Here is a 16,866-nt window from a genome sequence, read left to right on the forward strand (position 1 = left end):
TCTCAGGGCAGCCTCCCTTGGCGCTTTTAGTGATCTGCCCAATTGTTCCCAGGGTGTCAGTCAAGAAGTTGAGGGGATTTCTGTATCCTGGTCCTTATTCTTACATTGCCGGCTGTTTGTCCACTTTGTCTGCTCCTCTTTTTCTCTCTGAATGGACATGAAGAGCCAACAGGGAGTCCTCCTTGGTCCATCCTGTGCAGGTTTGAATAGGTTCTTGAAGACCTCACAGCCCCACTTCCTCTCACCTTCTGAATTAGAGAACAATCTTTCCAGGCCATCGCTTATTGCTTCCAGCAACTGGCCCTATCCATGTCCCATAGTGCTGGCTGAGACGCTTGTGGTTAGTTGCCAGGACAACACCCTGTTTTTTTGTGCTGTGCAACCATCTGCCCTTGGTGTTCAGCTTGCATTTCCAGGCATGGCAATAGCAAGTTCAGATTTCAGAGGCCCAATTTTCCTACTTTGATGATCTCTCTCTTTCCCTCCAGCCACCCTTCTGGACTAGTCGGTGTACCTAGTAAGGCAGGAAATCACAGTCCTTGAAATCAAGTTTTAACTGAAGGTGCATACTGCTAAAGAAAAGCTTTAAAAGAAAACTAAAATCAGATGGTAGCTGAACAGTTCTTAGAATGGAGGGAAATATAGAGTGTCTGAGTATATATGGCTGGCTTCAATACCAAGGGCATTGTAGCTCGGGCTGCTCATGCTTTTTTACCTGCTTGTCTGCCTGTTATCAGAGAATGCATTTGCAGGAAAGGATTTGAATCCCATCTGCAGAACTCCTAGAATTGTGATAGTTACTGGGCTCCTGCTGGACCGGCCAATTTTTTACAGAACAGTTTACAAAACTGATGATACTATATTTAATTTGTTCCTTTTCTTATTCTGTTCTGTGTGTGGGTTAGAACAGGGTGACATGAGGGAAGTCTGACAGCATTGGTCAGGCTGCTTTCTTATGTAACTGGCACTGAGGGGTATTATCAGCATGCTGCCCTGTAATTGGTGAGTGATGGTCATGTCACTATAGTCTTCTGTGCAGTTTCTATGCCCTCTTTGAACACTAAACTGTTCTGGATTTTTTTTTCTGTTTAAAGACATAGAAAGGAACTGGTTATTCTAACACTGTGATGCTGTTGGAAATTCATCAGTGCCTAGGGCATACTTTGAACTATATATGAGGTAGATAATATTAAGGGCCGTTCCGCATTCGTCCAAAATAGCACAATGGTTACTAATTGAAATTGCTACAGTTTTGCCATTATGCACGTCGTTGACAATCTGCAACACTCCTGAAACCGATCCGCAAAAAGCGATTCATTGTAGCGCTTTCAGGGAAATCCCCAAAAGTGGATTCACCCTCCGGAAAGCGCTACACTCCTGCAACCAATCTGCAACACTAGCGGGAAAGTTCTGTGCGTTACCATTGTTGCGGTTTCTGCAAAGTCCCTCCCCCTGGCTCTCTCCTCTGATCTTCCGGCGAAGCGATCTGTTTTTCTCGAGCGAGCGGAGATCAACGCACCAGCGAGCCTTCGTTTACCCTGCGAGGCTTCCCTGGCTGCAGCCCCTCTATTTGAAGTGACCAAGCACAAGCATCACAGAGGCCCGTTTGCTGGTTTATTTTCACTTTATTTTTCACACTGTTTTCGGCCGAAAATCGCGCCCGTGAGGGGGGGGGGAGATTTTTTTTTTCACTCGGGGGGAGCGTGGCAACGATGAAACGGCAGCTCAAACATCACCTGCTAGCTGGATGGGTCTCTTCGTTGCAACGAATCAACGCATATTCGTTGCAACGGGTGTGTTTGGTTTTTTTTTAAACCTTCCTTAAAGGGAAAGGGGCTGTTTGGGAGCATGATAACGGCTGCCCATTGGCTGCTTGACGGCCAGGGGCGGGACACAGCTCAGCAATAGCGCTTCCTTTCTAGCGATTTTTGCCGAGACCGGAACCCTGTGGGAAACGATAGAAACGCAACTGGATTCCACTACAAAGGCAGGTATGCGTTACGCCGAATTCCACTATTTAAAATGGCGATTTTTCGTTCAGCAAACAATTTGCTACATGGATCCCGGTGCGGAATGGTTCTAATTTGTACTTTATCAAAAGAGAAACAATAGTAAGTCTACAGTGGGGTAAAAATATCTACTCCAATTGCAAATTGATAGCCATTCCTTGAAGCTATAGAAACAATATATAGTAACCACTGAATATTTGTTGTTAGCTGCGAAGTTGTGTCCGACCCATCGCGACCCCATGGACAATGATCCTCCAGGCCTTCCTGTCCTCTACCATTCCTCGAAGTTCATTTAGGTTTGCACCAACTGAATATTAAATATGAACTACTAACAATTATTTAAAAGAAAGCAACCTGTTGGCCTTGTTGGCTTTAATTTTTGCATTAATTATAGAAGTATTTCCTGTGTTTATTAGATAATCAGAGAAAGTAGTTTCCGTAAACATTGGACAAGGTGGATTAAAATCAGCTTATATGGAGATGACATAAAATACATAGAAGATCCCACTCCCTTAAACCCTCTGGCAGCATTCAATCCAGCCCACCCCCTACCCACTTCCCATAGCTCAAGCCCACCTTCTATCCAACCCATGCGTCAAGGGACAAGCAGTATGTATTGGGGTCAGCATATTGTCCCAGCTTAGGCATTACTTTTAGTCAGTATCATATTGTCAATTCAGTTTATTAGAAATCAGGCATCATACTAGAGAAAACAGGATGGTGGACTAGGTGGCAGACCACCAGTCTTAATAGAGTTTTCCTTATATTCTTAAACAAAAAACAAACTGTAGTGGTGTAAAGAGTCTTCTATTATTCATGCTGTATCATTTTTCACAAATAGTTTACTATATAGACCCATTCACCATGGGGAGCAATTTAAAGCAGACTCAAACATGTCTATACGTGGAGCAGAAAGGGGTGGAAATGTGGTGATAAAACTATTGAGGTGGGAGAATTTACCATACTACTTCAGACTGCAAGTGAGGGGTTACATTTTTTTCAAAGTTCAGCTTGATTAATAATTCCCTGTGACTGGAAAACTAACACAACATACAAAAGGCTAGATAGTGCTTTGCTGTTGGTGTACTATTTTTTATTTGCAGTGAATTGTTAGGTGGGGCAGCATTAATTATCTAATGTCCCATCTCCCACAGTAGAAAACGGTACAGCAAATTTTCTACCCCCTCATTCTGTTGCATGTGTAGATCAAACCTCAAAATGCTGGCTGTACAGCAGATACCAACCCTAACAGCAGAAAATTAATCATAGCAGAAAACCAAGGAATCAAGCACAACATAACATAGGTAATACTTTAGGACTGAAGTCACTGAAACTACACATAAATGCATGGGAACAGAGCAAATTATTATTGTTACAGCAATAAAAGGATTAATTAAACCAAAAATGAACAAAATCAAATGAGAGAAGAGAGAAAAGGGCAAGGGCTTCAGCTAGCAATAGAAAGGGAACTGAAAATATTGGAGCTGAAAGAATAACTATTTTAAAAGCAGGCAAATAAATATAAAGCTGATGATGCAACTCGCTGCACAAGATGGGGTCTGCTTAACACCTACAACCACCATCAGAAGTCTGGGTGTGTTTCTGTTTGCCTCCCTATATATGGAGGCCTAGGGCACAAAGGTCACCCACCAGACTAGCTTGAGCCATATTTTGTCATCATTTGACTAGTTACCTTAATCCACACAACAGTCACCTCCAAGCTATGCTTCTGTAACTTACTCTACACTGGACTGCTCTTGAAGCTGATCCAGAAACTGTAGTTGGTCCAGAACGCAGCAGCATGAGTCCGTACCAGGACACAATGGAGAGCTCATATCACACCAGTACTTTCCTAGCTGCACTGCCTCAATATCAGTGACTGGATCTATTTCAAGGTTTTGGTAAAACCCTTAATGATCTGGGACCCCTGTACTTACAGGACCACCTCTTTTGCTATACCCCCCAAAGATCCAGTGATCAGCACTTGCTCAGGTTCCCCAACCCAAAAGAAATAAAACTGGCATCAACCAGTGGCAGGGTCTTATTGATCCTGGCTCCAACCTAGTGAGATGTTCTCCCTGATGAGATCAGGGCCTTCCAAGACCTCCAACTAGGGTCGTGTGCTTCAGCTGCCGAAGCAGCCATTCCAGCCCAAAGCAGCTGGCACCGATGCTGCCCCCACCCCTGCGCCGCAGCGCTGGCTGCTTCGGGCTGGAATGGCCGCTTCAGCGGCTGAAGCGCACAACCCTGCCTCCAACAGTTCCAGAGGGTCTGCAAGAAAGTGTTGTTTTGCCAGAGCTACAGTTGAGGCCAGGAAAACAACACTGAGAAAACACTGGCCTCCCTTCTCAGAAAGCAGCAATGTACCAGCCACAGAAACTAACATCCAACTAACATAATGGCTTCCCTATTATAAAGTTTTTTAAGGAGCCATTTTGGTGTAGTGCAGCTGGTGCAAATGCGGCTTCCAGGGTCCTCACAGGAACAACATGGAGGGCCCACATCCAGCCTGTGCTGAGGCAGCTGCATTGGTTACTGGGTGCAGCCCAGATCCGGTTCAAGGTTTTGGTTCTGACCTTCAAGGCCCTTTGCGGTCTGGGACCCACATATCTGAGGGACCGTCTGTTGCCTTATGCCCACCACAGAGCTTTGCGTTCTGCGGATACGAACTTGCTGGTTGTTCCCAGCCCTAGAAAAGCCAGGCCTTTTTTGGTCCTGGCCCCTACTAGGTGGAAGGAGCTCCCAGAAGAGTTGTGGGCCCTGCAGGAGCTTTCTATGTTCCATAGAGCCTGCAAGACAGAGCTCTTCCAGGTCTATGGTTGAGGCTGGGTCTGAGTAGAACACTGGTTCTCAACCTGTGGGTCGCGACCCCATTTGGTGTTGCCTTGCCCCTTCCCTGGGGTCCCCAGGTTGCTGGCTGCTGCGGTGAGAGCGGGTGGTATAGAAACCAACTCTTCTTTTTCTAGTAATAATAACTTATTTAATATATTTTATTAAAACATTTAATAACTGTTTAATAACTGTTTATCAATATAAACTATTTATTGTATAAACTAGCGATCCCCAACCTGTGGGCTGCGGACCACATGTGGTCCTTCAACTAATTGGAGGTGGGCCCCAAAGGACACCTTCTCCCCCCCCCCGGCCCTTTACTTCATCCCCCCCAGCCCTTTACAACACACTTAATTGTTGTGGCGTGTCTGTATCTTATTTTGAAGAGATGTTTAAACATTACCATAGCGATCAGAGAGTGCTAGGGCAATGGTTGAGAGTAGAGGAGTAAACTACCCCCCCTCCACCGGGCCTTAGTAAAAGGCGTTGAGTGGTCCCCGGTGAGTGGCCCCCGGCATTGAGTGGTCCCCGGTGATAAAACGGTTGGGGACCACTGGTATAAACTATTTACTGAATATGTCTTGTTACTTGCCCTGAGCCTACCAGGATGAGCAAGGTGTAAAAATAAAGTTATTATAACACTATTTTTATTTATGTATTTATTTCTTAGATTTTTATACCTCCCTCAAATACAGGCTTGCAGAGTGGAGGCTTTGTTGATCAACCTGGCAGTGTCGGAGGTGGGTTGTTCACCATTGCCTCCACCCTAGTGGCCTGAGAGATGGAGTGGAGGTTAGAAGGGGCCCAAGCAAGATCGTATCTCAAGCCACTTTTTTTTGTCCAACCTCCTCCCACTGCTGTCTCTGCCTCTTCCCCTTATTACTGGGATTATTGGGATTATTACAGAAAAGGCTTTCCAGTCTGTTTGGTAACACTTCTCCTAACAAGCCATGAGACTGTTTAGTCAAAGATTCAAGATCCTTGAGCGATGCTCACTGTCAGTCATGCCATGGCATTCCTTCCTGGTGAACTATCCCTTTCCTTGGTACATCCATATAGGAACACTAACTGCTTAACATCAGGAGGGCAGAACTACATTGGCCACCTGAGCCTGTCTGTGCTACTCATTGATTGATGTAGGGTTGCCAGGTCTCACCCTGACCACTGGTGTGTGTGGAAGGGGGGTATAGAATTGCCCAATTCAGCTTGGGAAACTCTTAGAGACTTGAGGGAGGGGCCGAGGGAGGACAGAGACTTCAGTGGGGTAAAATGCCATAGAGTCCAACCTCCACAGAATCCATTTTCTCCAGGAGAACTAATCTCTGTAGCCTGGAGACAAACTGTAATCCTAAAAGATGCCCAGGCTCCACCTGGAGGCTGGCATCTCTAGCATGGTTGGTGTCACCAGGATTGCTGTGCACTCCAGTGCCCTCAATCTGTGAGTTGAGCCTTGGCAAAGGATGTTTGTTGCTTATTTTCCCTGTGTGGAACAGCCATAGGACAATGACTAGTGCCACTGACTCCACACTGGCATGCTGACAATTCAGCAATTTACATTTACAACATTTTTCAGAGACATCTTTTCTGTTTCGTCAGGTTATTAGGGATGAGTACAAGAAAATAAGAACAGTTGGAGTCTATGATCATATTCTGCTTGAAGGGCATTTTGGTGTAGCAAGAAGCAGATGAAAATTAGTGCAGAATTTTTACCGACATGGAAAGGCACAAAACATGAAATAATTGCTTTCACAATTGTGCTAGTTCTCAGATTGACAGGAAGGATTGAAAGAGATATATCAGATCCATAAGGAGGTTCCCCCTTGCAACACATCTTTCTGAATGCATCGCTCCTTGAATGGGCAATCTAAATTGCTGAGGAGTCATTCTTTAGATTTTAACACCATTTCTAAAGTCTCTCAAAGTTAAAATTATGAGGAAAAGAGAATATACATTTTGACTGTAGTACACATGTTAGTAAATGTGTGCACCTTGACAAAATAATTTACTTATAACAACTTTTTGTCTCACTTTGTGTGGCTGTGGGCATTACAGCAAGTGCTGACATACGGATGCATAAATAGCACAGGTTTCCATTGTAATAAAAGCATGAGTTATAATCTCTAAAAATGTAAGTGCTCCCATGTGAATTGCCCTTCACATGGTACTCCAAAAGCATGAGTCACTCATACACACTTATCAGCATTTACTGTAGTAGCCAAAGCTGTTCTAATATCTTGAATCTCAGAAGGTTCTGAAAATCTACTCAGAATTTATTTATTTACTATATTTTTAGTCTGCCTTTAATGCTCAAGGCAGACTACACAGTGCAAATAGATATAATCAACATGAAGTGACATCTAAGAAGCAGTGTACTAGGGCTCCAGAAATCTGAGAATATATAACACATAATACAGAGTACAGATATAATGCAGGAAAATCTATTACCTCTGTAGAAAACAATGCAGTAACAACAGCAAAATACATGCAGCAAACAGATGAATACATCCTAAAACATGGTGATATAGTCCTCAGTTTGTTCTCCCAATAAATCACCTTCCTGAACTCTATTAAAAAGCAACGCTATTATGTTTATGGAAAAGCCATCCTGAATAGCTCTATTTTACTTAGTCTGCAGAATGTCAGAAGCGTGGAGTCATAGAATCATAGAATCATACAATAATAGAGTTGGAAGGGACCTCATGGGTCATCTAGTCCAACCCCCTGCACTATGCAGGACACTCACATCCCACTTGTTCATCTACTGTAACCTGCTACCCCTTTGCCTTCATAGAATCAACCTCTCCATCAGATGGCATTTCCAAAGATGGAGATGAAGCCTGTTCAACTGAGAAACCGCTCTAACTGTCAGGAACGTCTTCCAGATGTTTAGATGTAATTTCTTTTGAATTAATTTTATCCCATTCATTCTAGTCTGCCCCTCTGGGGCAAGAGAGAACAATTCTGCTCCATCCTCCATGAGGCACCCTTTTAAATATGTGAAGTTGGTTATCAGATGCCCTCTCAGTCGTCTCCTCTCTAGGCTAAACAGACCAAGCTCCCCCAACCTTTCTTCATATGTCTTGGTCTCCAAACCCCTCACCATCTTTGTTGCCCTCCTCTGGACACATTCCAGTTTGTCAACATCCCTCTTTAACTGGGGTGCCCAAAACTGAACACAGTACTCCAAGTGAGGCTGAACCAAAGCAGAGTAAAGCAGTACTATCACCTCCCATGATCTGGACGTGATACTCAGTTTGATATAGCCCCAAATCCCATTTGCCTTTTTAGCCACTGCGTCACACTGCTGACTCATGTTCAATGTATGGTCTACTAAGACTTCTAGATCCTTTTCGCACAAGCTACTGCCAAGACAAGTCTCCCCTATCTTATATTGGTGTATTTGGTTTTTCCTACCTAAATGCAGAACTTTACATTTGTCCGTATTGAACTTCGTTTTATTCAGTTTAGCCCACTTCTCGAGCCTATCAAGATCATCCTGTATTCTGTTGCTGTCTTCAGTTGTGCTTGCTACCCCTCCCAGTTTAGTATCGTCTGCAAATTTAATAAGTATCCCCTCTAATCTCTCATCCAAATCATTTATAAATGTCAGCTGGCTCAGAATGTGGCAGTGTGGGTCCTCATGGGAATCCAGTAGAAGGCGCACATGATGCCAGTGCTCACCCAGCTGCATTGGCTCCAGATTGGAGTCTGGATTAAGTTCAAGGTTAAGGAATTAACTTTAAAAGCCCCAAACAGTTTGGGACAAGCATATCTACAAGACCTCCCTTTCCACTATTCCCCCACAAAGATCCAAAACCTGCTGAGGATCCCCAGCCCAAAAGAGGTGAAATTGGCCTCAACCAGGACCAGGGCCTTTTCAGCCTTGGCTCCGGCCTGGTGGAATGCTCTGCCAAGAGAGACCTTAATCAGTTCCACATGACCTGCAAAACAGAGCTTCTCCACCAGACCTATGGTCAGGACCCTGATAGACCTGCAAGAAATCCACTGCCATAACTTGAGAACAACACAGGGCCCAGGACAGATCCTTGGGGTATTCCACTTGTCACTCTCTGGGTACTTACTGACCTCCCCATTTACAAGATAGGGGACACAACAGAGAAAGCACATCAACCAGAAGTATATTGATATTGCCTGATTGCAGGGAATTCTTGATGACTATATGTGAAACAGGTACAAATACTGTTGGGTCAATTAAGACTGAGGTCCCCAATCCCCGGTCTGGGGACCGGGACTGGTTCGGTGGATCAGTCGGTACCAGTCCGCGGCCTGATATCTAGCCTATATCGTTGTACTTGTAGTTTAAACCCATTACTGTGTGTCCTTTCCTCTGCAGCCAACGGGAACAACATCCTGCCCTCCTCCAAGTGACAACCTTTCAAATACTTAAAGAGGGCTATCATGTCCCCTCTCAACCTCCTTTTCTCCAGGCTGAATATTCCCAAGTCCCTCAACCTATCTTCATAGGGCTTGGTCCCTTGGCCCCATATTATCCTTGTCACTCTCCTCTGTACCCTTTCAATTTGATCTACGTCCTTCTTGAAGTGAGGCCTCCAGAACTGCACACAGTACTCCAGGTGTGGTCTGACCTGTGCCGCATACAATGGGACTATGACATCTTGTGATTTTGATGTGAAGCCCCTGCTGATACAGCCCAAAATGACATTTGCCTTTTTTACCGCTGCATCACACTGCCTGCTCATGTTTAGTTTACAATCCACAAGTACCCCAAGGTCTTGTTCACACACAGTGTTACCTAGAAGCGTATCCCTCATCCAGTAGGTATGCTTTTCATTTTTCTGACCCAGATGCAGAATTTTCACTTATGTTTATTAAATTGCATCTTGTTCTCATTTGCCCGCTTTTCCATTGTGTTCAGATCTTGTTGAACTCTGTCTCTATCTTCTGGAGTATTTGCCAGTCCTCCCAATTTGGTGTCATCTGCAAACTTGATGAGTAGTCCCTCCACCCCCTCATCTAGATCATTAATAAATATGTTAAAAAGTACCGGAATAACGTTTGCTCTCTTCCAGCCCTCCGGGACATCTCCAGTCCTTAAAGAGGTCCCGAAGATGATGGACAAGGGTTGTGCAAGTTCTCCGGAAAGTTCTTTGAGCACTCTCAGGTGCATTTCATCCGGCCCAGTTATGTGAGGAGCAAACGTAAAGTAAAGGAGGCAATAGGCCCACTTTTGGGTGCAGATGGACAAACTCTAACAGAGGATGCAGAGAAAGCAGAAAGGCTCAGCACCTATTTTACATCTGTTTTTTCCCACAGGTCAAAGGGTTTAGGCATATCTAGAGTTGGCAGTAGCCAAGGGATAGCGTCTGGGTGGCAGGTTGACATGGACAGAGAGGTTGTCAAGAGGCATTTAGCTGCACTGGATGAGTTCAAATCCCCTGGGTCAGATGAAATGCACCCGTGCTTAAAGAACTTTCCAGAGAACTTGCAGAACCCTTGTCCTTCATCTTTGAGACCTCTTTAAGGACTGGAGATGTCCTGGAGGTCTGGAAGAGAGCAAACGTTATTCCGATCTTCAAGAAAAGGAGGAAGGATGACCCGGGAAACTATGGACCAGTGAGTCTGACCTCTGTTGTGGGGAAGATAATGGATCAGATATTAAAGGGAGCGATCTGCAAACATCTGGAGGACAATTTGGTGATCCAGGGAAGTCAGCATGGATTTGTCTTCAACAGGTCCTGTCAGACCAACCTGTTTTCCTTCTTTGACCAAGTAACAGGTTTGCTGGATCGTGGAAATTCAGTTGATGTCGTTTACTTGGGTTTTAGTAAAGCTTTGGATAAGATTCCTCATGATGTTTTGATGGATAAATTAAAGGACTGCAATCTGGATTTTCAGATAGTTACGTGGATAGGGAATTGGTTAGAGAACTGCACTCAAAGAGTTGTTGTCAATGGTGTTTCATCAGACTGGAGGGGGGTGAGTAGCGGGGTACCTCAGGGCTCGGTGCTCGGTTCGGTACTTTTTAACATATTTATTAATGATCTAGATGAGGGGGTGGAGGGACTGCTCATTAAGTTTGCAGATGACACCAAATTGGGAGGACTGGTAGTCTTCAAGCAAAGGTTGGATACACACTTTTCTTGGATGCTTTAGGATGCTTTGGGCTGAATCTGCATTGAACAGGGGGTTGGACTAGATGGCCTGTGTAGCCCCTTCCAACTTTCTTCTTCTTCTTCTCTCCCAAACACCAAGGAAAGCCCATATTACACCAATCTTCCAGCAGCTGCACTGGCTACCAGTTAAATACCAGATCAGATTTAAGGAAGTGGTGCTCAACTTCAAGGCCATATGCGGTCAAGGCCCTGTGTACCTGAAGGACTGTTTCACTGTAGTCCCCAAAGTGACTCACTCTATGCATTCCAACAATCTAGTAATACCTAGCCCCAAAGAAATCTGCCTGGCCTCAACCAGAGTCAGAGCTTTCTCCTCTGCAGTCCCAACTTGGTGGAATGAGCTTCCCAACAACAGGCTTTTGGATAAGACCAACAATGAGGACCCAAATCTGACCCTATTGCCAAGCAATTGCAACACTGATGATCAAATGGCCCTTCATATGTTAGGCCATTTTTAGTGTTATGTTATTTACTAGTTATATCTCCTTGTCTTAAATGGTTACATATAATGTATTTTCTATGTTCCATGTACACCACTCTGAAACGCCAAGTGAGGGGTGGTATAGAAACCGGATTAATAATAAAACAAATATTTTAGATACTAATACAGTTATCTCATTGAACTCTGTCTCTATCTTCTGGAGTATTTGCCAGTCCTCCCAATTTGGTGTCATTTGCAAACCTGATGAGTAGTTCCTCCACCCCCTCATCTAGATCATTAATAAATATGTTAAAAATTACCGGACCGAGCACCAAGCCCTGAGGTACCCCACTACTCACCTCCCTCCAGTCTGATGAAACACCGTTGACAACAACTCTTTGAGTGCGGTTCTCTAACCAATTCCCTATCCACCTAACTATCTGAAAGTCCAGATTGCTGTCCTTCAATTTTCAATTTATTCTAACCTCTGCTTCAGAAACCTAGTAAGATCCTTGGGTTGACGAAGTAGAGGCAAGGTGTGTAACTGAGGTGGTGTTGACACAGAATCTCACCTACACCACCTGCTTCCACTTTGCTGCTTTATTTATTTTACTAGGCTTCAAAGCCCGCTCATAAAAGCGGGCTTTGAAAGGAGGGGCTGCAGCGGTGGCCCCTGCCCACACAGCCGCCCTCCCACCCTTCCTGCCGAGTCCCTGGCTTCCCTGTGCCTGGCTTGCTTCGAGGCCCACAGGGAAGCCTCCCACTCCCGCTCCCCTCCCCTCCGAGTGCTCGGCTTCCCTGTGGGCCTCAGAGCAGGCCGACCGCTTCGCTGATGTGGCAGGCCTGCTGTAAGGCCCACAGGGAAGCCTCCCCCGCCGACGCCCACCCGCCTCCTCTCTGAGTGCCCAGCTTCCATGTGGGCCTTGGAGCAGGCCTTGGAGCAGAGTCCAGCCCTGGTCAGACAAGCCGCCTGGAGTCTGCCATCCAGCGCCTCTCCCAGCAACTTCTTTGCTTGGACAGGGGTTGTCTGCTTTCCAGGAACTGTGGTGCTGTTAATGGGCTTCCGAAGAGGAGGTTAGAATAAATGGCTTATGGCTGTGGGTGGTTGGGGCGTGAATTTCTTATAGTGGAATCATGTTATAACCCAATTGTTGTTCAGTTTCAAAAAAGGCAACAAGATGTCAGACATGGAAGGGCAGGAAATGGGGACTCAAGTCAGGGGCAAACAGATGACAAAGGGAGCCAAAGGCTCCCAGTGCAGACATCGGAAACAGTCAGGGGTGCGATGCTAAATTTTAAAAACAGGAAGCATTGCAACATGACAGACAGGTGAGTCCTCAATGCAGAAGCAGTCTGTGCCTCTAATAGAACTAAGGGGCTTTTTGCACGGCTTCAAAATCGCACAATGGTTGCCAATTGGTAACGCTATTGATTTGTCATAACGCACGACGTCGTACACAATCTGCAACACTCCTGAAACCAATCAGCAAAAAGCGCTTCGTTGTAGCGCTTTTAGGGGAATCGCAAAAAGTGGATTCACCCTCCGGATAGCGATACACTCCTGCAACCAATCTGCAACACTAGCGCTAAAGACCTGTGCGTTAACATTGTTGCGGGTTCTTCGAAGTCCCTCCTCCTGAGCCTTTCCTCCAAACTTCCGGTGAACTGTTCGCCATTTTTTTTTCTCGGACCGAGCGCAGATCAACGAGGCAACGAGACGGCGCCTGGCTTTCCAGCACGACCACTTTCGGGAATTTTGCCCGGACAGCACAATAGTACTTCAAAAGCACAGTAGCACACACCGTCACGCAAAACATGCCCCAAAGCTTAAAACCCCGTCTACCATCGGCCAGACCTAGCGGAGTAAACGTGCAGGGAGCATTTTAAAAAACTTTCCCCTGAGCGTTGCAACGAACATTTGCCGAGCGCAGTCCTGTACAGCTTTGAGGGGTTCAACAGATATGATGCGATGCGATATCATGGGGGGCAGTTTATGTGTTGTGGGTGTTTGTGTGTGTGTGGTTCCGGGTGCGTGGTTGTGCAGGGGTGTGGACAACCCCTTCCATCGGCGGCTAGACCTCCGGCTAGCGGAGTCGCCGTTCCACGTTCATTTAAAAAAACTTTCCCCTGAGCGTGCCAACGAATTTTCGCCAGTCAAAAGTCATGTTTGGTTGATTTAAGCTTTGGCTGGCGAAAATTGTTGGGGTACTGTCGAGTACTGCTGAACTTGCTCTGGGCGGACACCGGCATGCGTTTGTGTAATGGCGGCCGGCTAGCGGAGTCGCCGTTCCATGTTCATTTTAAAAAACCTTCCCCTGAGCGTGCCAACGAATTTTCGCCAGTCAAAAGTCATGTTTGGTTGATTTAAGCTTTGGCTGGCGAAAATTGTTGGGGTACTGTCGAGTACTGTTGAACTTGCTCTGGGTGGACACCGGCATGCGTTTGTGTAATGGCGGACATTTCAGTAAAATGGCTCCTGCTGCATGTCCATACTGCTCTTCACGCGTGTAAACGAATCAGCGCATGCGAGAAGTCAAACAATAAGAGCACCAATCTGGCCAGTAGGGGCAGATCCTGTTCCCGCCCAAGGAGTTTTGAACGTGACATGTGACCTCGTGTGGCCAATGAACGTGTCCCCGACTGCCCACCACCAATCAGGAGCCAGCTACTCCTTTTGTCTTTGTGTGCGGGAAGGTATATGATCCGTTGCACCCTGCACCTCGCACCTCCATTTTGCTTAGCCACTAGCGAAGGCAGTATGGAATCCGGTTCACAGTCGTCGTCCGTCCAGGCAACCGGCAGGGGACCAACATGGAGGGACGACGAGATACGGGACCTGATGGCGATTTTCGCTGAAGAGAAGATCCAGGACGCCTTCCAATCCTCACATAGGAATCGGGAGGTGTTCGAACAAGTGGCCATTAGGATGCATGCCCTGGGCCACCGCAGGACCGGCCTTGAATGCCGGTCCAAAACAAAGACCATGCGGGCAGAGTACATGCGGGCCGTGAACCACAACAAGGGTTCCGGCAACAAAAAAGTAACCTGCCCGTATTTCGAGCAGCAGCGGGCACTGTACGGAGAGGGGGAAGGAGACGGCCGGCCAAAGCGCGTCGGGAGGAGCCTGAAGGTCGTCCGTAAGGCGGCTGCTCCAGTGGAGGAACCACCCGCTGCGGAGGATCCCGGAGAGGGCACCTCTTCCACCGTCCGGCCTCCACCCCAGGTCCAGCAACGCGGAGAGGACCTCGTAACGATCGACCTTCTTGCCCTCGCACATGGGGAGCAAGAAGACATGTCGCCGCAGATGCCCCTTGCCTCCGGTAAGCACTTTTGATTTTGTTCAAATGTATTTTCTGACGGTTAGGAATCGTTTTCTCATGTATTCGTTGCAACGCTTAATATGCTAGCCTGTTTGTAGACTGCTTGCTTGTGGTGGCTTTTTAAAACGGTAGTGTTTAACCAACAACCCAAAAAGTTTTGCAGCATGCCTCAGCCATAGGCCTTCTGCAGTGCTTTAGCCACTACTTTGGGAGCTTGCTGTGTGGTTCAGGTTGTATGCTTGCTCCTTTGTCACTATTGTATGCCGTGTGTTCGTTGCAATGCATAATATGCTAGCCTGTTTGTGGACTGCTTGCTATGGTGGCTTTTTAAAACGGTTATGTTTAACCAACAACCCAAAAAGTTTTGCAGCATGCCTCAGCCATAGGCCTTCTGCAGTACTTTAGCCACTACTTTGGGAGCATGCTGTGTGGTTCAGGTTGTATGCTTGCTCCTTTTTCACTATTGTCTGCTGTTGTCCACAGAAACACAGATGCCAGGGACGGAGCCCCGCGACTCTCCAGCAGCAGAGGATGTGGAGAGCGATTCGGGGGCATCTACAAACCTTGGTAAGTATTTTTGAGAATCATGGGGGGGGGGGTTTGCTGTGTAAACTGCTTTGTGCTTTTCTGTTTGTGCAGGGGGCAGCAGCCCTGCTAGGAGAAAGAAGAGAGTCCCTCTACGTTGCTGGTGTAGGTTTTGAAGCTTGCTTTGCCACCATTTGGTCCTAAATCATGTTTTGTTCTTTTTTGCAGATTTCATACCCGGCACGCAGGAGGAGGAAGAGCGTGGGGTGCCTGGACCTCCTGCCCAACGCAGGCGGCTAGATATTCAAGAGGGTGAGCATGCATGAACTGTTCCCTTCTAACCATAACTGAAGGACAATGTCACAAACCACTAACCATGTGCTCCCTAGCCATTGTTCAGAGTCTTGCTGTTAAAACAGGCAAACAAAAAAGCCCACCATGGGCACCATGGTCAGTGTTGGTTGTATCAATGGTACTAACAGTTCTGTTTCTCATTTTTACCAACAGAGGTTCTGTCGGAAGATGAGGAACCACCCCCGGGTCCTGCCAGCCCACCACCTCGAGGCGCGCTCCCAGCAGAGGAGAGACTCATGAGGGAACGCGCCAGGCTCAGTCGCGTCTCCCTCTTGACGAGCGTTGGACAGAGCCTCCTGGAGCACTGCCAGGAGGAGACACGGCGTGCTGCAGCCGCAGACCAGGCCATGCTCGCCCTCCAGGCCCAGGAGGGGAAAAAATTGAGGGCACTCATCAGGGACTCTAACCAATCCCTACGTGAAAGCGTGGAGGAGGTTAGACAAATCCGCAGACTTATGGAGAGGGCGGTCGTGGTCATGGAGACGGCCAACCCTCCACAAATAACCGTCCACGTCCCCGCCCCACCCACACCAACTCCACCACCTCCAGCACCCACCCCACCAACCCCGTCTCAGAATGCCTCCACACAAACACGAAGGAGGACTGTTCTCGGTAAGAGAATAATCAAACCGGCGGACAAGTTCTCCCCCTCATAGTTTGGGCCAGTTTGTCTTCGTAAGTTTATCTCTGTTTGTTGTTGAAAAATAAAGTTTATATTTTTGACTCTGTCTCTGTGTACCCTACTGTGGAATTAGGAGGGCCGAAAGCGGCCTCTCTAGTGAGTGTGTTTATTCTGGATCTGTTGTGTGGGTTGTAGGTTGGAGGGGTGTCAGTTCTAGGAGTTTTTGGAGTGTGGGGTGAAAGGTGTGCGAGTGTAAGGAGTCACACAGGAGTATTTTTCAGAAAATTTGCAATAACATTTTATTTTCAAAAACATTTTAACAGGGGAAAAACATTAGGGAATGTAACTTGGAGCCCCACCAGCACCCCCACCCCCCACCCCCCACCCCCCTGGAAAACCAACTTTTTTTAAACAAATGTATATATTTAACAGGGGAAAAACATTAGGGAATGTAACTTGGAGCCCCACCAGCACCCCCACCCCCCTGGAAAACCAACTTTTTTTTAACAAATGTATATATTTAACAGGGGAAAAACATTAGGGGATGTAACTTGGAGCCCCCCACCACCCCCCACCCCAAAACACACACAGAAAACAAAACTCAAGTCCCACTGCTCCCCTCACCAGC

The 16,866-nt window shown here is 46.7% G+C and overlaps 1 protein-coding gene across 1 annotated transcript; it reads left to right on the forward strand.

The window, feature by feature from the left end:
• Positions 1-14,256: 14,256 nt before the first annotated feature.
• LOC143836665 (uncharacterized) lies at positions 14,257-16,395 on the forward strand. Its single transcript, XM_077336212.1, has 5 exons — positions 14,257-14,737; positions 15,221-15,304; positions 15,491-15,574; positions 15,770-16,050; positions 16,372-16,395. Exons 1-5 carry the CDS (start codon positions 14,257-14,259, stop codon positions 16,393-16,395), a joined length of 954 nt encoding a protein of 317 aa, XP_077192327.1.
• Positions 16,396-16,866: the final 471 nt, after the last annotated feature.

The sequence above is a fragment of the Paroedura picta genome, chromosome 4 (assembly GCF_049243985.1).
Source record: "Paroedura picta isolate Pp20150507F chromosome 4, Ppicta_v3.0, whole genome shotgun sequence".
Taxonomy (NCBI): domain Eukaryota; kingdom Metazoa; phylum Chordata; class Lepidosauria; order Squamata; family Gekkonidae; genus Paroedura; species Paroedura picta.

Bases quoted from the DNA above. Each gene is read 5' to 3' on its own strand.
- LOC143836665 (XM_077336212.1), top strand. From the start codon at position 14,257: ATGGCGATTTTCGCTGAAGAGAAGATCCAGGACGCCTTCCAATCCTCA. The intron at 14,738-15,220 runs GTAAGCACTTTT...TGTTGTCCACAG, and splicing joins GCAGATGCCCCTTGCCTCCG to AAACACAGATGCCAGGGACG. The intron at 15,575-15,769 runs GTGAGCATGCAT...TTTTACCAACAG, and splicing joins GCGGCTAGATATTCAAGAGG to AGGTTCTGTCGGAAGATGAG.